This window comes from Trachypithecus francoisi, unplaced genomic scaffold (genome assembly GCF_009764315.1).
Source record: "Trachypithecus francoisi isolate TF-2019V2 unplaced genomic scaffold, Tfra_2.0 Lachesis_group10, whole genome shotgun sequence".
NCBI lineage: Eukaryota > Metazoa > Chordata > Mammalia > Primates > Cercopithecidae > Trachypithecus > Trachypithecus francoisi.
In genome coordinates, this window is record NW_022681455.1 from 45,139,786 (window position 1) to 45,162,573 (window position 22,788).

At 36.2% G+C, this 22,788-nt stretch overlaps 1 protein-coding gene across 2 annotated transcripts in view; it reads right to left on the reverse strand.

The window, feature by feature from the left end:
• Positions 1–22,788, reverse strand: part of SUPT3H (SPT3 homolog, SAGA and STAGA complex component) — a 516,212-nt gene that overhangs the window by 88,907 nt on the left and 404,517 nt on the right. For both annotated transcript variants that reach the window (XM_033217359.1, XM_033217358.1), the window contains exons 7-9: positions 21,017–21,092; positions 14,072–14,184; positions 12,889–12,996 (exon numbers count right to left, since the gene is read on the reverse strand). In XM_033217359.1, coding sequence (XP_033073250.1) covers positions 12,889–12,996; positions 14,072–14,184; positions 21,017–21,092 — 297 coding nt within the window. The remainder of the gene's footprint in view (positions 1–12,888; positions 12,997–14,071; positions 14,185–21,016; positions 21,093–22,788) is intronic.

Genomic DNA, 22,788 nt, shown 5'->3' on the forward strand with positions numbered 1-22,788 from the left:
CGATAATTCCAGAGCCTGTTGTTTAATTTCCATGTATTTTTATGCTTTCTGAAGTTCCTCTTGTTAGTGGTTACAGATTTATTCCACTGTGGTCTGAGAAGATACTTGATTTTAAAAATCTCTTAAGACTTGTTTAGTGGCCTAAGATGTGATATCCATCTTGGTGAATGTTCCATGTGCTGATAAGAAGAATGCATATTCTGTAGTTGTTGGTAGAATGTTCTGTAAATGATTGTTGAAGTCCGTTTGGTCTAAAGTCCAATTTAAGTCCAATATGTCTTTGCTGACTTTCTGTTTCAACCATCTGACTAATGCTGTCAGTGGGGTGTTGAAGTTGCCCATTATTACTGTATTGCTGTCTATCTCTTTAGGTCTAGTAATATGTCTATATTTGTTTAAGTCTAGTAATATTTGTTTCTTGAATCTGAGCCTTCCGGTGTTGGGTGCATATATACTTAGAATTGTTTTAGCCTCTTGCTAAATTGATTCCCTTATTATTATGTAATGACATTGTCTTTTTTTCTGTTTTTGATATAAACTCTGTGTTATCTAAGTATAACTACTGCTGTTCACTTTTGCTTTCTATCTGCACGAAATATCTTTTTCCTCCATTTCACTTTCAGTCCATATATGTCTTTACAGGTAAAGTGAGTTTTTGTAAGCAACATATAGTTAAATGATTTTTTTTTCTATCCATTCTGCCAATCTATATTTTTTAAGTAGAGCATTTAATCTGTTTATGTCAAGGTGAATATTGATATGTGAGGTTTTGCTCCTGTGATATTGTTAATTATTTTCTAGTTGTTTGACAAATTCTTTGTTTCTTTTTGTCTTTGTTATTTGGTGGAATTCTGCCAAATTGCCATTTGATTTGTTTCTCTTCCTTCTTGTGTGATATTTTATAAGGCCTGTGAATTATACTTTTGTGTCTTTGTATGATGGTGAATATTAACCTTTTGTTTCCATGTTTAGGACTCCTTTGAGCATTTTGTGTAAGGTCAGACTAGTGTGATGAAGTCCCTCAGTGTTTGCTTAACTGGGAAAAGCTATTTCTCCTTCATTTATGAAGCTTAATCTTACTGTATACAAAATTCTTGGCTGACAGTTTTTTCTTCTTTCAGTACTTTGAAAATGCCATCCCATTATTTCCTAGCCTGCCTGTAAGGTTTTGCTGAGAAGTCTGCTGTTAGTCTGATGGGGTTTTCTTTACAGGTGACTAAAAAAGCTTTTCTTTAATTAAAACCAGAAAGGTGTTTAAGGAAAAAATAATAGAGGTTTACTAAATTCAAGGATTCATACATTATTATCTCTGGATGGGACATAAGAATGGCCTATTCTAAATGTTTCTGACTCCTACACAATTTTATAGATGAAAGAGTGAAAATATGGGACATGTCCAATGCTACAACAACAGTATTACAGATATAACTATGTATTACAGATAAAACTATATGTCAAATCTCTTGGCTTGTAATACACATAGTGAGGGTAGAAATTTTATTATTAGATGCAGGATTACTTGAACCATTATAGCATCACACCTGAAGTTTCCAGTGAGTAAAACTCAAAATACGGCAAAAGTCTGAATATAGAAAGAAGTGTATAAATGAGTAGAAAAATAATTAAAGCCTTTGAAGTGGAACATTATTAATTCTGATGCCACTAATTTCAAATTCAAGAGAATACAGACATAGACTGGGATAATACTTTCCTCAGGAAAACTTTGTTGTAAAATAACTCCAATTTAATAGTTTTCAGCAGGATCAGGGGATAAATGTTTAAATATACAGAGAAAAATGTCAAGAATTTCTAAAAACTTATAAAAAATTAATTTATGTATACATATCACTAGGTTAATTACAGCTCCTTCTCATATACTTTGTGAATCAAATTAACTGAAGAGGTCTTGTAGGTAACATTTTGTTACCACAGTTTTAGTTACTGAATGAGCTGCAGAGTACAATAGCTGAAATTCTTACAAGCTTTGAATAGGTAATTAAAAAAAAAAAGTATATGAAAGCACTGAAGACTGATCAAAACCAGACTGAAACTGGAAACGGTAGTATGTACTTTTAGAAGGGAATGTCAGTGGGTGGATTTCCTGTCTTTACAGTTTTAGTCTAAGGGCAGGATCCAGTGGGTAGAGGAGTGGCTAACATACAATCTTAGATCCTTGATAAATGAGATGCCAGAGTTTGGGCAATCACAGTAGGTGCAGAATGAGAAAGGAAATCCCCAAAGGGACAGAACAGAAAGAGGGGGTGCCCCAAATTCATTGTACAAATTTTACCCAAATCTTTTTTTGTGAATGGGGACTGATGGAGTCTCACTATGCCCAGGCTAGTCTCAAACTCCTAGGCTAAAGTGATCTTCCTATCTCAGCCTCCTGAGCAGCTGAAATAACAAGTGCCATCATGTATGGTTTTCCTCAAATCTTTTACTAACCTCTAAGTTCTTCCTGTATGGTATGAAATGCATGCAATCCCACTAAAGCAAAAAGAAATGAAAAGACATTCTAGTTGCTGCCACGGAAGAGGATTTCAAAGTTTACAGGTGAGTCTAGAAAAGTAACTTCCCTGCTGAACACATATACCAACAACACTACCACCACCACCAATAATAACAATATGTTCACAGGAATATAACAGAATTCCAAAATGCCTATGATGTATATGACTCACAAGGTCCACTATACACTTCAAAATTACCAGACACGCAAAAACACAAGAAAGCGTGACTCATATTCAATGGAGAACAAGAAAATTCACATATTTAATTTTGCAACCAAGAATTTTAAAACAGCAATTCTAACCATGCTCAAAAGCACAAAATAAAATACATTTGTAACAAATGGATAAATAAAAAATAATGATAGATAAATGGAAACTATAAAAAATCAAATACAAATTCTAGAAGTATAACATAAAATATCTGAAATAAAATATTACTAGATGGTGTCACACTAGATTGGAGCTGACAGAAAGAAATGTATAGAAGATAAAGTTCAATAGAATTGCTCCAATCTGAAGAATAGAGAGAAAACATTAAAAGAGGAATTAAAAAGCACCTGAGTTACCTATGGAATAATATCAAAATAACTAATACAATGTACTTGGAGTTTCAGAAGTGAAGGAGAGGGAATAAGGCAGAAAAAAATCTAAAGAAATAACTGCCAAAAAGTCCCCTAATTTGGTTAAAGACATACACTGTCTTTGATTCAAGAGATTTAAGATTCAAGAATCTCAGTGAATTTTCAGCAAGATAAATACAAAGAAAACCATGTTTATGGATATCATGGCCAAACAGCTGAACATCAGAAGTAAAAATATAATTCCGAAAGCATCCAGAGAAAACAACATATTAGATACAGGGAAACAGTAACATAAATCTACTGACTTATAATTGAAAACAACAGATAGAGAAAAGAGTGGAATGACATCATTAAAATACTGAAAAATAAAACATTCGAGACAGAATTCTATCTAATGAAATATCATCCAAGAATGAAGAAAAAGTAAAGACTTTTTCGGAAATATCAAAACTAAGATAACCATCGCTAGCTAACTTGCACTACAACAAATGTTAAACAAAATTTAGCAGAATAGAAAAGAAAATGATACAAGAAAACTCCAATTATGAAAGAGAAATAAAGAACAATGGGAATGGTAAACATTAAGCTCTATTTTTTTAATTGCTTCTCAGCCTTTTGGCTAAGATCAAGTGAAGCTCTATTTTTTCTCTTAGTTTCATTAAAACACACTAGATTAAGACAAAAATTATGGTATTATGGCTTATATATATAGATGTAGTAGTATGCATGACAATTACAGCATAAAGGACATGGACCTATATATATACAAGAGTCTTACATTCTATGTGAGTTAAGTAGTATAACTCCCAAGTACACTGAACATTTAAGGATGTACATTGTAATCCTTAACATGACTACTGAAAAAAGGATGCAAAAAGATATCATAAAGAAATCAATATGTAAATTCAAAGGAATTTCTAAAAAAACATACAACCCAAAAGAAGACAGGAAAGAGAAAAAGATAAACAATAACAGAGGAAATACACAGAAAACAAATAGGAAAAGTTACCCTATATCCAACCACGTGAATTAATACATCAAATATCACAGAATTATGGACTATAATTAAGATACAGATCGGGGGAGGGCACGGCAGCTCATGCCTATAATCCCAGCACTGTGGGAGGCTGAGGTGGGTAGACTGCTTGAGCCCAGGAGTTTGAGAATAGCCTGGGCAACATGGTGAAATCCTGCCTTTACAAAACAAATACAATAATTAGCTAGGCGTAGTGGTGCATGCCTGTAGTCCCAGCTACTCAGGAGGCTGAAGTGGGAGGATTGCTTGAGCCTGGGAGATTCAGGCTTCAATGAGCTATGATCATGCTACAATACTCCAGCCTGGAAGACAAAGCAAGACTCTGTCTAAAAAAAAAAAAAAAAAAAAAAAAAGAAAAGAAAAAAAAAGATACAGACAGAAAGGAAGAATAAAGAAGCATGACCCAATTATTTGCTGACTATAAGAGATGACTTTAAATACATTACATTTATCTTTCAATACAGGCATACCTCACTTTATTGCACTTTGTTTTATTGTGCTTCAAATATGTTATATGTTTTGCAAACTTAAGGTTTGTGGTAATCCTAAATCAAACAAATCTGTCAGGGCCATTTTTCCAAAGGCATGTGTCCAACTTTATGTCTCTGTGTCATATTTTGGTACTTTTCACAGTATTTCAAATGTTTTCATTATTATTTTATCTGTTATGGTGATCTGTGATCTTTAGTGTTACTATTATAATTGTCTTGGGGTGCCATGAACTGTATTCATATGAGATAGCAAATTTAATAAATGTGTCTGTTCTGACTACTCCACTGACTAACTGTTCCTCCATCTTTCTCCCTTCCCTCAGGCCTCCCTATTCCCTGAGACACAACGATACTGAAATTAGGCCAATTAACAACCCTACAATGGCCTCTAAGTATTTCCGATGTAAGGAAGAGTTACATGTCTCTCACTTTAAATCAAACGCTACAAATGATTAAGCTTAATGAAGGAGGCATGTTGAAAGCCAAGACAGGATAAAAGCTAGCCCTCTTGCCCCAGATAGCCAAGCTGTGAGTGCCAAGGCAAAGTTCTTGAAGAAAATTAAAAAATGCTGGTCTACTGAACACACAAATGATAAGAAGGTAAAACAGCCTTATTGCTGATATGGAGAACGTTTCAGTGGGATGAATAGAAGATCAAACTAGCCACGACACTTCCTTAAGCCAAAGCCTAATCCAGAGCAAGGCACTAACACTCTTTAATTATGTGAAGCCCGAGAGAGATGAGAAACATACAAAAGAGAAGTTAGAGGCTACCAGAGACTGGTTCATAAGATTTAGGAAAGAAGCCATCTCTATAACACAAAAGTGCAAGGTGAAGTAGCGAATGATTTTGTAGAAACTGTAGCAAGTTATCCTGAAGGTTTAGCTAAGATCAATGATGAAGATGGCTACATGTAACAACAGATTTTCATTGTAGATGAAATGGCTATTAGAAGAAGATGCCATCTTGGACATTCATAGCTAGAGAGGAGAAACCAATGCCTGGCTTCAAAGCTTCAAAGCTGACTCTCTTGTTAGCGGTTCATGCAGCTGGTGATTTTAAGTTTTAGCTAGTGTTCATGTACCATTCTAAAAATCAGGATCCTGAAGAATTATGCTAAATCTATTCTGCTTACACTCTATAAATGGAACAACAAAGCCTAGATGACAGCATATCCATTTACAGTATGGTTTATTGAATATTTTAAGCCCAGTGTTGGGACCTACTATTCAGAAAAAGATTCCCTTCAAAATAATTACTGCTCATTGACAATGTATCTGGTCACCCAAGAGCTCTGATGAAGAAGTAAGAAAAGATGAACATTGTCTTTATGACCGCTAACAAAATCCATTCTGCAGCACAATTCAAGGAGTAATTTCAACTTTCAAGTTTTATTACTTAAGAAGTATGTTTCATAAGACTATTGCTCCCATACATGGTGATTTCTCTGACGGATCTAAGGAAAGTAAATGAAAATCTTCTGGAAAGGATTCATTATTCTAGAAGCCATTAAGAACATTTGTGATTCATGTGAAGAGGTCAAAATATCAACATTTACAGGAGTTTGGAAGAAGTTGATTCCAACTCTCATGAATGGCTTTGAGCGGTCAAGACTTCAGTGGAGGAGGTAACTGCAGATGTGGCATAAATAGCAGAAGAACTAAAACTGGAGCCTGAAGACGTGACTGAACTGCTCAATCTCATGATAAAACTTCAATGGGTGAGAGTTGTTGCTTATGGATGAACCAAGAAAGTGGTTTCTTGAGAAGATGTCTACATTGGTGAAGATGCTGTGAACATTTTAAAAAATAACCACAAAAACTCCTACAAAAGACTTAGACTTAGTTCCATAAACTTAGCTGATAAAGCAGTGTCAGGGTTTGAGAGAACCGACTTCAGTTATGAAAGAAGTACTGCTATGGGTAAATGCTATCAAACAATATCACATGCTACAGAGAAATCTTTCAAGAAAGGAAGAGCCAATCATTGTGGCAAACTTCACACTGTTGTCTTATCTTAAGATATTGCCCCAGCTACCCCAACCTTCAGCAACCACCACCCTGATCAATCAGTAGCCATTAACATTGAAGCAAAACCCTCCACCAGCAAAAGATTTACAACGTGCTAATGACTCAGATGGTAATTAGCATTTAAAAAAATATTTTAAAATTAAGGTATGTACATGTTTTAGACATAATGCCATTGTAGACTTATAGACTACAGTATAGTGTAAACATAATTTTTATATGCACCAGGAAACCAGAAAATTTGTGTGACTCCCTTTATTGCAATATTCACTTCATTATGGCAGTGTGGAAACAGACCTGCAATATCTCTGAAGTATGCCTGCAGAAACATACAAATATATTGAAAGAAAGTGGAAAGAAAAACATATTATGTAAACAGTAATCACATGGCTGGAATGGCTAAATCAATCAGATAAATGGACTTCATAATATACAGTATTTTCAGTAAGAAAAAGAGATATTTCATAAATATAAACAACAGAAAATCCACGTTCACAGATTGTGATATTTAGTATTGCTAAAACATATCCCAAACTGACATAAGCATTCAACCTAATCCCTTTCAAAATCCCACCAGGCTTTTCTTTTTTCTTTTTCTTTCTTTCGTAGTAACTAACAAGTTGATTCTAAAATTTATATAGAAATGCAAAGAACATAGCATGTCCGTATTCAGCTTAAAAAATAACAGAGTTTGAAGACTTATATTATAATCAAATAAACACAAATGAAACTCCAAAAATAAATCCATATAGATATATTGTTCAAGCAATCCAGTGGGAGAAAAGAGAGTCTTTCAGCAAATAGTTCTGCAATAACTAGATATCCATAAGTAAAAAATTGAATTTGGCCTCAACTCATACAATAAATGGATTTTAATTTAACCAGATTAATAGAACCAAATACAAAAACCAAAGGGATAAAGCTTCTAGAAGAAAACACAGGACAATATCATCATGATATGGGAGTAGCCAAAGGTTTCTTAAGACACAGACAATAAACATAAAAGAAAAAAACTGTGTAAGGAAGGGATCCAGTTTCAGCTTTCTACATATGGCTAGCCAGTTTTCCCAGCACCCTTTATTAAATAGGGAATCCTTTCCCCATTTCTTGTTTTTGTCAGGTTTGTCAAAGATCAGATGGTTGTAGATATGTGGTATTACTTCTCAGGGCTCTGTTCTGTTCCATTGGTCTATATCTCTGTTTTGGTACCAGTACCATGCTGTTTTGGTTACTGGATCCCTTCCTTACACCTTATACTAAAATTAATTCAAGATGGATTAAAGACTTAAATGTTAGATCTAAAATCATAAAAACCCTAGAAGAAAACCTAGGCCATACCATTCAGTACATAGGTATGGGCAAGGACTTCATGACTAAAACACCAAAAGCAATGGCAACAAAAGCCAAAACTGACAAATGGGATCTAATTAAACGAAAGAGCTTCTGCACAGCAAAAGAAACTACCATCAAAGTGAACAGGCAACCTACAGAATGGGAGAAAATGTTTACAATCTACCCATCTGACAAAGGGCTAATATCCAGAATCTACAAAGAACTTAAACAAATTTACAAGAAAAAATCAAACAAACCCATCAAAAAGTGGGCAAAGGATATGAACAGACACTTCTCAAAAGAAGACATTTATGCAGCCAACAGGCACATGAAAAAATGCTCATCATCACTGGCCATCAGAGAAATACAAATCAAAACCACAATGAGATGCCATCTCATTGTTAGTATGGCAATCATTAAAAAGTCAGGAAACAACAGGTGCTGGAGAGGATGTGGAGAAATACGAATGCTTTTACACTAGTTCAACCACTGTGGAAGACAGTGTAATGATTCCTCAAGGATCTAGAACTAGAAATACCATTTGACCTGGCTGGGTATTATAATATCCCATTACTAGGTATATACCCAAAGGATTATAAATCATGCTATAAAGATACATGCACAAATATGTTTATTGTGGCACTATTCACAATAGCAAAGACTTGGAACCAACCCAAATGTCCATCAATGACAGACTGAATTAAGAAAATGTGGCATATATACACCATGGAATACTATGCAACCATAAAAAAGGATGAGTTCGTGTCGTTTGTAGGGACATGAATGAAGCTGGAAACCATCATTCTCAGAAAACTATCGCAAGGACAGAAAACCAAACATCACATTTTCTCACTCATAGATGGGAACTGAACAATGAGAACACTTGGACATAGGGTGGGGAACATCACACACCAGGGGGCCTGTTGTGGGGTGGGGAGAGCGGGGAGAGAGAGCGTTAGGAGATATACCTAATGTGAATAAATGACTAGTTAACGGGGGCAGCACACTGACATGACACATGTATACATATGTAACAAACCTGCAGGTTGTGCACATGTACCCTAGAATTTAAAGTATAATTTTAAAAAATTAAAAAAAATAAATAAATGCAAGAACACTGTCAAAAGAAAAAAAGAAAAAAAAAGAAACAAATTGGATAAATTAGGCTTCATCAGAAAGTTAAAATTTCTCCACTAAGACAATGAACAGGTAAGCCACAAACTGAGAGAAAAATATGTGAAAAATATGTGTTTGATAAAGGACTGCTGTCACAAGATATGTAAAGAACTACAAACTGGTAATACAAGTCAGCCCCTTTGCTGCAAAAAAAAAAAAAAAAAAAAATGGGTAAAGGATTTGAAGAGATACTTCTCAGAGTAAGATACATAAATGGACAATCAGTACATTAAAAAGTGTTCAACATTATCAGTCATCAGAGAAATACACACTCAAACTGTTATCAGAAAATATCCACTAGAATGGCTAAAAGTAAAAATGACAATGCCAAATGTTGATGAAGCTGTGGAGCAACTGAAACTCTAATACACTGTTGGTGGAAGTATAAAATGGTACAACCTCTTTGGAAAAAAGTCTTACTGTTTCTTCAAAAACCAAACACATGCCTAACTCTATGACCGAACAATTTCATTCACTGCCAACTACCTAAGAAAAATGAAAGCATTTATCCTTACAAACTTGTACAATAATATTCACAGCAGGTTTATTCATAATACCTCACAAACTGGTGACAGTCCAGATATTCACCAACATGAGAATGCATAAACAGATATGTTCATGCAAGTCCATTCTTTCTTTATGTAGAAGCACTTTTAAATAGTTGAAGACTGATATTTCATAGTCTCTTCTCTTTAATGGTCAAATACCTCAAGTTCATCCCAGCAGTTATTACAAGACATGTTTTTCAGTTCCTTCACACACCTGCCTCCTCTCCCATTACTCTCCTTTAGACATGCTCCACTGTGTCAATGTCCATTCTACAGGATGATGCCCAATACTAAAAGAAGTTCCTTATCAGTCACATCATAATATTGGCTCCTAAGAAATTCACAGGCAAATAAAAATCTCAAAATCATTTAAAATGTATGGTATTATTAATCTATATTTTCCTCATTATCAATCATACCAACTGCACTACTGGCCTGCAATTCTTCATAATGTATTTTAAAAAACAGCTGAGCATAGTGGTGTGCCTGTAGTCCCAGCTACTTGGGAGGATGAGGCAGAGAGATGGCTTGAGGTCAGGAGATCAAGGCTGCAGTGCACTGTGATCATGCCTGTGAACAGCCGGTGCACTCCAGCCTGGGCAACACAGAAAATCTAGAAAATCTAGAAAGTTAACTTGAATTAATATTAAACTTGCTAATCTAGTAAGAACCCAATCTTAATCAGCCCAGTTCCTTATATGGTTAGTGCTCAAGAATGATACCCCTTAAAATAAAATGCACTGTGTATTAACCCCACATCTTGCATTTCCAATTCTAATCCACTGTACATGGCACTACCATTTGGATCTTAAAACACCCTTTTGAACTCCTCACCCTTCAGCCAAGAAACCATCAACCATCCATTCCTTCTTAACTCTAGCAGTTTAAGACTCTACACAATCTGAGCCTTAATTTTCTAATCCAAATGCCTACTATTCCTCTTTAATGAACCTTAATCCTTGAATATTTTAAACAGCATTGGGTTCTTCCCCTTGTAAAATGGTACTTATGCTGTCTTTGAGTCCTAGAGTATTATCCTAACTTCTACCTTATCAAAGTCCTATTTTTCCTTTAACCTCAGCTTTCTCTCTAAAGTCTCTGACTGCAACGAGAGGATTTTTGTTTTGTTTTGTTTTAAACTTCTGTACTTTCTGTCTGAGTCACTCATTTGGAAACTAGTATATGCCATCTTAAACTGTTTGTTTGTTCAATTATTTGCTTATTTGTTTTACAAAATGTCCTGTCTTCCTGAACACAGATCATCTCAGTCTCCAGAGCCCCACTTTGGACTCAATTTGGTATAGTATTTGATGTACAGGCCCTTAATGTTGCCTGCGGATTTTGTCAGGTGATAAAGGGCCGGAAGGAAGACTTCCAGTCTCTAAATATTCATCTTGTATCAGTCACAGGAGAGAAGCGGGGTGTCTGCCAGCCAGAAAAAAGTTTGAGGCTTATACTAATATATTTTGTCAGAAGACTCTCTGACACTCATGCTCCCACCTCCCAGAGAGCCCAGGAAATCCAGTACATATAGGATATTCCTCTCAACTGCTGGGTAGCTGGGAACAGCGGCTGTGGTTGCTGAGCAGTTGCCCAGGGCAGCTTGGCCACCCTGGAGAACCAAGAAAAAAGGGGAAATAAAGAGTTTTCCTAGGCATGCAAGCAATCACTTGAATGTTAAAAGAAAACTAGGCTTGTTGTGTTCACAGTAAATTTCCTCAATTAGAAATGTTATAACAAATTTGTCTGATGTTAATGGAAAGCATACTTATACACATATTCATAAAGTGAACATGCATCAAAGACATTTTAAAGGGTGTTCTTTGACATCATAATTTGGGTTTGTAACATAAAGAAAACAAATAGTGATTAATCAACTAAGTAAGCTTTAGGGACTTTTGTATGTTGACTGATAATGATGTATGACCTTTTCTAAGAAAAAAATGGATTTTTAATGGGTATAAACATTTTGATTCCTATTTGATTTCCAAACCAATTTGATTTTCCAAGCAGCATAAGAAAATGTTAAATTGTCCTTTTGTTTGTAATAAGATGCTATACAGGCATACATCTTAACATATTTTCTAAGTATCCTAGAGCAGAGAAACTTAAACCTAGGGCCCATAGGGTTCACAGATTCCTTGGATCCATAGAATGGCTTCACAATGTCTCTAAACGGCCTGAAACTGTAGGCAAAATTTGTGAATGTGCTTAGGAAAAGGGTTTATAGTTTTCATCAGATTCTCAAAGGGGTCTGTGACCTAAAAAAGATTACAACTACTTCTTAGAGATGATTTGAACCACTATCCTTGCCTACAGATATTAACAAGGAGTAGAAATGTGTACTTAAGGTATATACAGAGCTTAACCATTTTCAGGTTATACACTTCAACCAACTTGACCCAAAACTTACTTCACAACTCTACATGTAGATACGAACTTAACCTTCTCGCTGTCTTATCTATGGATATTCGATTGAATTATGTGAAACTGCTGTTTTTGTTAGTGAAAAGGGTCAAATATTGGCAAATATATTCAACACACTGCAATACACTTCTGGTTTTAAGGTAGATGCTGTTTACAGAGGATATTCTATATACTAAAAGTGGTGCACAGTTATTATACAGAGCCTTAAAATTGGCAAGAAAACTTTAGTTCCCATAGCAAAAGCAGATCAGAAAAGAACATAATTTTCACATAGTAGGGGCAATCTAAAAACTCAAGATGAATGAAGACAAACTTCTTTAAATCATGTTTAGAGATGAATCAATAATTGAAATGGAAAGTTATCAATAAATGCCAGGAATTATTATGTGAATAATAATGATAACACTCATCTTTTGAGGCACAAAGAAATAAATGACTTTTCCAACATTACCTAAACCAGTTTTTCATCTCCCATAAAAATAAGAAATGCCTCGCAACCATCCCTTTCATTGAAGGGCTAGGAAAACCTCAGTGAAGTAAGAAACAGGTGAAAAAAATCATTGTCTTACGTGGACTGTCAGGGCCTGGCACATAGTAGGTGCTCAATTAAATCCTTATTTGACTGTCTAATGTATTAAGATTCTTTGACTGAAGGCTATACATTCCTGCATAATCTTTTTAAAGGAAACACTAATGTAAATACCAGATATGTGACAAAATTCACAAATGTGTTAAAGGCAGATTTTTTTTTGTACTTACCTCAGCAGAGTTGTGATACTGAATGAAGGTTGCAGAAATGGCATGGCTGAAGGGGTCCCCTGCCTTAGTTACCATGTCTTGCCTCACAAGCAGAGCCAGATCCACTAACTAGAAGACCAGAAGAATGAAATAAAGTCACATAGCTAGTAATAATCATGAATGCCACTGAAGTGGCAAACCTAAAAGCAATACATTGTGAATGTTACTGATAATCCTGCTTGCCTAAAAATCTATATTGTAGACATGAGCACACACTTTCATTGACTGGTAAATGGACCTAGTCATGATATATTCTGACCTTTTAGGAGAGTAGTTCTCAAAATTTATTTCATAATCACTAGTGCAGATTTCTGGGCTTTAAGTCCAGAGATTCTAATTCAGTAGGTCTGTTTTAAGCATACAGTCTAGGAATTTGCTTTATTTTATTTTATTTTTGAAATGGAGTTTTGCTCTTGTTGCCCAGGCTGGAGTGCAATGGCACGACCTCAGCTCACTGCAACCTCCGCCTTCTAGGTTCAAATGATTCTCCTGCCTCAGCCTCCCTGAGTAGCTGGGACTACTGGCGCCTGCCACCACGCCCGGCTAACTTTTTTTTGTATTATTAGCAGGATGTGGTTTCACCATGTTGGCCCGGCTGGTCTTGAACTCCTGACCTCAGGTGATCTATCCGCCTTGGCCTCCCAAAGTGTTGGGATTACAGGCATGAGCCACCATGCCTGGCCAGAATTTGCATTTTAAACAAGAACCAAGGAGATGCTGATGCTTGTAGTCTAAAGACCACATCTTGAGAAAGTCTTTTAGAGGGCAAGATTCCAGACCCAGAATTTGGTAAGTACTCTTAAGATCTCACCTACATAGAAAGGAGTTTTTCAAAGTTCAAAAATAAACTCTAAACAAGGCAGATGTGGACTTAGAGTTCAATGTCAAGAAAAAGTATGCAGGGATTCCATTTCTCATTAGGATAAAGGTGCAAGAAACTGTCTTTCTTATCCTAACACCCACTTGAATTGAGGATGCAGATACACATAACTGAACTAAATTTTAGTACATGATGTAAATGTCACAGGAGAGAATTCATGGCTGTTATTCCTGGTAGAGCAGCAGGCAGAAGAAGAATTGATCATGGGCAGAGATAAGGAAAAACCAGCCAGTGTGGCCTGATATGACAGACTAGAACTCTTACCTGTGCCACAGTTTCATATGCCAAATATGCTAAGATTTCCATTGCGACAACATTGGGTTTTATCTCCATACTGCTGCAGTCCAACCAGTCTCGAAATTTGGAAGCTTTTTTGGCTGGTCATGTAAAAAAAACAAGTGTAGAAAATTTAATTTTTAAAGTGTTTTAATACTGCACATTACTATCACAAAATGAAAAATATGTATACTCAGAATTGTACACAAAAAATAATGCACATAAAATGCAATGTGTTCCAGCTTTTATTAATATCTAGATATTCTGGCCCCAAGAAATTCAAGTTTTAACTTTCAGTTATAAGGCAACACAATGGTTGTTTTCAACAACTCTCTTACGTATTTGGATTTTTTATTTTATACCTATGCTATATGACATAGTATATTAAACCATTTAATGTTTAATACTTCTCACACTGTCAGATTTACCATTGGCTACAGTTTATGTTACAACAACAGTCAGAAGATGTTGTCTGATGTAACCTTAATTTACTCATACAGAAAGAAAATCTTGCAAGAAAGAATCTGTGATGAAAAAAGAAACACACAGAAATTATTGCTAATACTTTTCAAAAATATCATCTATTGTCTCAGAGGAAAATGGCACATAGGAGGCAGGATTAACTTGCAGCTCCCACTTGGATGGATAGAGCAGCATGTGGAGACCCACACTGTAAACTTTTGCTCCAAGAACTACTGCAGGAATATACCAGGAAAGGCTAGAGCCCCAGACCCCTTGAAGGAGGTGGATCACCGCTGCAGGCTCTGTGGGACGCAGAGGAACTGTGAGTAGGCTTGCTTTCTCACCTAGGAAGCCAGTAGCCTGGGGAAAGTTCTCAGCCTTGCTCACCAGCTGCCTGGAAATAAACTCGGTGCTGTTACAGGCAGGGGTCATGGTGGGAGTGAGACCGGGCTTTCGCTCTGTGGGCTCCATGGGAGCTGGGTGAAGCCTGTGGCTGCTGGCTTTCCCCCACTTCCCTGGCGACCTGCGTGGGGCGACAGAGGCAGCCATAATGCCCCTGGGAACATAACTCCCTTGGTCTAGAAGCCACACCCTCATCCCCCACAGCGGCCGCAGCAAGCCCCGCCCAAGAAGAGTCTGAGCTCAGACATGCCTAACCCTGCCTCCGCCACATGGCAACCCAAACATCGTATGTTCTCACAAGTGGGAGCTAAGCTATGAGGACGCATAGGCATAAGAATGATACAATGGTATTTGGGGACTCGGGAAAGGGTGGGAGGGGGGTGAGGGATAAAAGACTGCACATTGGGTACAGTGTACACACTGCTCGGGTGATGGGTGCACCAAAATCTCAGAAATCGCTACTAAAGATTCATGTAACTAAACATCACCGGTTCCCCTCAAAAAACCTACTGAAATAAATACGTTTAAAAAAAGGGTCTAGGCCGGGTGCAGTAGCTCACGCCTGTAATCCCAGCACTTTGGGCGGCCGAGGCGGGAGGATCACGAGGTCAAGAGATGGAGACCATTCTGGCCAACATGGTGAAACCCCATCTCTACTAAAAATACAAAAAATTTGCTGGGCGTGGTGGCAGGCGCCTGTAGTCCCAGCTACTCATGAGGCTGAGTCAGGAGAATCGCTTGAAACCGGAAGGTGGAGGTTGCAGAGCGCCGAGATGGCGCCACTGCCCAAGAGCAAAACTCTGTCTCAAAAAAAAAAAAAAAAAAAAAGAAAAGTGTCTATTACTAGAATGGCTCAAAGGTGTTGCAAATTTAAAGTTAAATAAAATAAACTGACATCTGGTCTAATCTAAGCCTGTGGTTACATTTTTTCTGATTATGAAGATGTCTAAATTCTTAATCCTGACTCTCAAAACCATCGAGACTGATTCCAAGCAGCCTTTATGATATTTTCCTATTAAACCATCACCTGGCCTTGAGTCTTTTTCTCTGTGTGTCTACTCCTACTCTTTTCCTTCCAGGGTATGCTCTCCCACCACTCTTCTTCATTCCCATGAATCTTGATCATACAGGCCAAAGGTATACTTCCCCACTCTAGCCATTTATTGAACACTGATACCATCAGATATTCTTTCACAAATGCTTATAATTTCTTAAGCCATATTACACATTTTTGTGGGAGAAGACCATGCCTTATGTCTCTGCATGTGTAACAGTACCAAGCATATACAGAACCAAGCACGTATGTAACCTTTAGTTAAATATCTCTACACTGCCACAGTGCTAAGCAGAGTCTAATTTGATATAGGCACTTCATTAGACATTATTCATTTAACTAGTAACCTAGAGGGAAAGATTGATAGTGAAGATTTTATGAAATCTATAAGATTTTCTTTATAATCCACTGATTATTCTTTTGATTAATCTGGCCCCACAGGTCTATAAAACACTTAACAGTAACTCAAAACACGATATTTTGATCCTTCTATATAGAATCTTCAAGGATTCCACATACAAAAGAGTTCTCTTTTAAATAAATCATAGACAACATTAAGTCCTGCTATGGAAGCATATACCCAAAGCTGTCAAAGATGGCAGAATTATGATAATCCTCCTTAAAGCTATCTCCCCAAAGTAACAAATCTTCCAAATACTTTCTGACATGCAACATTCCATCTAACTAGTATGCTGCAATAGCTCACAAACACTTGTTTAACATCTGTGGAATACTTCTGAAGTTAAAGTTAACAGGCAGCAATTTGGCAAGATCAATGAGATGTACATTATTCACTTATCTCCTTGACAGATCTTTAGGACAGAAACAGATATTTTGGAACTGTGCTCTAAACATTTGATTTTAAAAGTGAAGGAAAGGATCATTATTAATATTCAGTTGGATCTATCCACATAAGCAACAGAATTAGCTTCCTTGCTAGATTGTAACCATTGAGAATGCAGGGACAAGGACCATATATCTCCAACTGTATCCCTAGCACCTAGAATACTGCCTGGCATTAGCAGACTCACAAGAAATATTTCCAGAAGAAATGAATAAATGAATGAATAAAGTATTTTTTAAACAAAAGAGTAGGGTCCAAACTTTTCTATTCATCAAAAGACATGCATAGAAGTCCCAAAAACCACTTGGGTTATTGCCATTCCACCAAGAGGTGGAGATTCCTTGAGAGCTAATTCCTTCCCTGTCACCTGGAGAAGGATGGTTTTAGAGCCTGACGCTTCCAAGGTATTGTTGGAGGCACGGATACCTCTAGTTAAGACAGTTTGCTTTCATCAAGAGGTGAGAGGGGCCTCAGAATAAACAAGTTCCTTCTCCTTCGCCCCTCTTCCCAACGTATCAGGAGAAAGGATAACCTGGAAACTGACTAACAATTTAAATAGAATCCTAAGCAATGGTCAAAAGTTCCTAGGATTATTAGCTTTGTAATACTACCTGGATTTTCAGCCTGTGCTGAACTTAAAAAACAACTTTACATGATAGTTTCATATGGAAATTTAAGGTTAATCTCACATACTTTTTATCTTTCTTGTCAATGATCACTAATAAAATTTAAGTTTCTTGCAATATTCCATTCTCTCATGCCTACATACTATTTGGTGATTTCTATCCCATCCCTTCCCAACAGTCTTTCCATTCCCAGTCCTTTCCTTAGGGTCCTCTGGAATGCTTAGTCCACTCAGAAGAAGCTACTCTGCAATTTTAACCTAATTCAAAATAGCCTTCTTCAGAGGGCATGGCTTTCCCTGGAACCTTCTCTAGCAGGAGTTCCTTATTCCTTTCCTTTATACATATTTATGGGCAACTACTTTGGCCAGTGTGCTCATTTCCCCATATAAGGGGGGACCTGGAGTCAATGTCTTCATTCTCTTAGTTTCTTCCACAGGAAAAATACATAACAAGCAGACTGACAGCAAACTTCTACCAACAACAGGGGCCAAAAGACAAGGGAATCATGTTTTAACAAGTAACGATCAGCTTACCATTTCCTACCCAACTAAACAATCATTTAAGTATGGGGGCAAAATAAAGCCATTTAAGATAAAAAAAGGTGTTTTAAGCATGTACAGAGCTGTAGGAAAAAATGACATTAGGCCAAGAAGCAAAGTTTAAATACTTATAAATGCTTTTTTTTTTTTTGAGACAGAGTCTCGCCCTGTCCCCCAGGCTGACAGTGCAATGGTGCGATCTCGGCTCACTGCAACCTCTGCCTCCCAGGTTCTAGCGACTCTCCTGCCTCAGCCTCCCAAGTAGCTGGGATTATAGGTGTGCACCACCACACCTGGCTAGTTTTTTTTTTTTTTTTTGTATTTTTGTATTTTTAGTAGAGACAGGGTTTCACCATGTTGGTCAGGCTGGTCTCGAACTCCTGACCTTAGGTGATCCACCTGCCTTGGCCTCCCAAAGTGCTAGGATTACAGGCGTGAGCCACCATGCCCAGCCAAATACTTACCAATTTTAAAAACTTTAAGTCATGGATGTATATCAAAAAAAGATAGTAACTGAAATAGTACAAAGAGAATATAGGACTTACAAACTAGCAGAGGAAAAAGAAATGAAGAAAACCCAATCGATCTAATACAACATAAAAAAGGAGGAGAAAAAGCAAATTAAAAAGCACAGTAAATTTAAAACACAAGATAAGAGAGCATATACAGTATCAGTAATTAAATCCATATAAATTAATCAATTAAAATACACAGAGCCTCTCTGATTATAAAGAAAATCGAGAGAAAACCAAATATAAAATAAAAAGTTGAAAGTAAAGGACTGGAAAATAATTTACCAATTATACATTTTAATTATAAATTATAATAATTTAAATTATAATTATTTAATTATAATTATGAGCTTTGTGTGTCAATATTAATATCAGATTTTAAAAGACTTTAAGAGAAATAACTCTCTGACATATATACATATAAAAACAAAAGACTGAATTGTGAATTACATTAGTGTGCTCACGCTACAGCTTACCCTCAGCCTATAAAGTTACAGACTCATTATTTTAAAATATACCAGTAATTCCAGGGATGGCTATGATCAAATACTTAAGAAGATACATGTGGCAGGACCACAATTCCTGTATCTTGGTAATTTGTTAGAAGGAGAAGAATGAAAAGAGTATAACACTCTGACGAGTGCAGGAATGGTTTCCGAATTTGCTGACCCACATGGATTAAAGCATTCTCAACCACAGTATTTTGTCATATAAAACAGATTTCCCCACCAAGGTTTCATAATAAAGCAGCTATGGGCACCATATATAAGTAGTTTTAAATGACCAAATCCTTCCACTCTAAAGACAAGAAAATTAAACACAATATACTGTTTATACTATAGTTATTTTATATAGGAAGGGAAAATATTATTTTTTAATCTACTATAGTTTATTATTGACTTAAAAATAAAACATGGGCCAGGTATGGTGGCTCACCTGAGGTCAGGAGTTCAAGACCAGCCTGGCCAACACAGTGAAATCCCGTCTCTATTAAAAATACAAAAATTAGATGGGCGTGGTGGTGCACGTCTGTAGTCCCAACTACTTGGGAGACTGAGGCAAGGAGAATCACTTGAACCCAGAAGGAGGCTGCAGTGAGCCGAGATCGCACCACCACACTCCAGACTGGGCAACACAGTGAGATTCCATCTCAAAAAACAAACAAACAAACAAAAAAAACAAGAACAAAACAGAAACAAACAAAAAAACATGAAGTAACTGAAAATCTGATTTTCAAAGAGAAGGCATACTAGGATACTTTAAGACTATGAGTTTTAGTGTGAAAGTAGTATGTCTGTTCCTTTAAGTGAATTAAATTTAAAATATAATTTAAAAAAATAGTTCAATTGCACTAAATGTTACTTTATAAACTGGAGGTTGATACTTATAAAGACTTGAATGCCATTTTTAAACCTAAAAATTACAATACAAAACCTTTCATTTGCTGAAATTGCCATGATCTGAAGTGCCATTTACTTAATGCTTCACAGATGTATGATGCCAAGTTGTTAGTCAAATTGGAAAGTATATTTAGTCAGAAAAAAAGAAATCTTCCAAAACATGTTTTCCTATATTTTACTGACATTTACATGGGATACTATGAAATGTGTCATTTATTTGCACTTTATAATCTATAAATGAAGCTCTCCCTTTCTTTTTCCAAATCAAATATGCTGTTATTGTGACCACATAATAGCTTTTCATTTGAAGACACCATTGTTTCTATAATCCCTCAGACCATGGTCATGTGCTACTTTGTCATATTTTTAACTGGACTTTTCATCACACTTTCTTCTTTGACCTTTACCCTGAGAGCCTTAGTCATAACTGAAACTTCGCTGTAAGGATGTTTTGCTACACAATCGAGCTCACTATTATGAGTCATTATACACTTTTAATAAGCTGATGTGCAGTGATATGAAAGTACTAATTTTACCACAAGGTTACTAGTGTTACTAGAGCATGTACTAATAAATCTGGCTAACACTGAATACATGCCACAGTAGGAGGTTAGACAAAAATGGAAGAGACCACTGATATGTTCCTTTGTGGTAATATGAGTATACATAAAGGAAAAGGTTGGTATCCATAATTAATATTGGGGCCTTTAAACGTCATGACTACTATTAGAGTCCGTTATGGATCAAATGCAATTAGAAATACTAGTGTAAATATGACTAGGAAACTGAAAATTAAAATGGAAAAATAAGAAAAATTGAATTTTTATGATTAAAAGTACTGTAAATAATTAACATAGCACTCTGTATATTACCAGCACCCTTTAAGACCTCTTAACGTTATTAATTGCAAAGCAGTAGAAGGTAGGAAAATCTTTTATAGGCTCCTCACAATGTAGAGGTTGTTTCTATAGCAGTTACAAATACACATATATTAAATCCACCAATTTCTAAGAAACAGATCTTGTCATACTTTAGTACATTTATAACACAAATGTCTTATGCGTATAATTAAGCAAAGTTAAATGGTTACTTACAGAAACTTAGTTGTCGACTTTCACAGAATTCTGCATATTGAGCTGAATCCATAATTCGAGTTTGTCTTTCTGCTCTCTAATAGATAAAAAGACACAACATTTTTTAAAGCAAGTAGACTATTATATATGTTTTCACAGCTTAAACTTAGAATTGACCATTTTCCTTTCCTTATGCCAGGTGAACAGGGTAGTACTACCACATAGATCATGATACATAAAATTACAATAACACTAGTTGTGAAGCTGGTGTCTTTTGGAAATAAAATTTAAATACTACTTTCTGCTCCTTTGTTATTGAAACTAAAACTAAAGGACCTCATGTCTAAATTTTCTAACTTGTATCATCCTTTTAAAGAAAAAGAAAATAATGAGGGAATAATAAACCAAGCAGAAAAACTGTTACAAATATTACTGTCAATCTGCTTTAAAGCTGTGATTTTCAATGTTAAACAAGAATCGGCGAATGGACTCCATATATTATTCCTTTTCAGTTAGAATCTGGGGCTACAGTTGACAAATCCATATTTTAGATTGCAAGAAAATAAAGAAAAAGGTAAACACAATACAGATCCTTTAATCTGAGTCCAGGTATGATTCATTTGGTATAGTTTCATTTGTGGAGTTTTTGATTCAGTATAGCAGATGTTTACTGCTTCACTGTCCCACAAGAGGTAGGATAATTATAATTCATCCATAGTTTGGTGGGAAGGAATATGACCACTTCCGCTTCCTTGGTAAGGAAAGCATTTTGAAATGAGACAGGCTGGTACTTCTTGGAATGAATTTCTGCCCAGCGAAGAAAAAAAAAATCTCAGATTTAATTTTTTTTTTTTTCTGTTGTGGAAGAACTTTCAGCAAGTTATCTTTACCATCGTTGTTGGAGCACATAAGTACCATTTCTTCTAATGTCTGTGGATGTTTTGTATTTTTGAAACAGAAATTATTCTTTTTTCTTTTATTTGTGTGAGTAGTCAATTCCAATGATACATCAGTCGATGGAATGAATAATGGTGTACTAACTGGAGCTTAATAGAGAATACAGACGAGGCAGTGGGAGTTAAGGTAAAAATTACTAGTCACTACTGTGGTTCCTTCTAAGACCACTGACTGCTTTTCCCCCTCCTCATTTTCTGCTTCCCTTTTTTCTTTCCCTCCCTCTCTCCCTTCCTTCATTCCTTACCTCCCACACATCCACATACTCACAAACATACATATATGCAGGCACAAACGCAAGTTTCTCTTGGTTATTTACCCACTAGGTTCAAGTATCCTTTTTGGGCATGTACAAACATTAAAAAAAAAAAATATATATATGGTATATATGTATGTGTATATACATAAGGTATATATGTATATATATACACACACAAAGATAAATAAATTATATATGTACACAAATATACACACAAATTTATCTTTTTTTATATATACACAAATACACATATATGTATATATGTATGTACATATCTTCTTGTGTATGTGTTAGAAATACCACGGTCTCGGCTGGGTGTGGTGGCTCACGCCTGTAATCCCAGCACTTGGGAGGCCTAGGCAGGTGGATCACTTGAAGGCAGCCGTTTGAGACCAGCCTGGCCAACATGGCAAAACCCTGTTTCTACTAAAAATACAAAAATAAGCTGGACGTGTGGCACAGGCCTGTAATCCCAGCTACTTGGGAAGCTGAGGCAGGAGAATTGCTTGAACCTGGGAGGTGGAGGTTGCAGTGAGCTGAGATCACGCCACTGCACTCCAGCCTGGGTGACAGAGTGAGA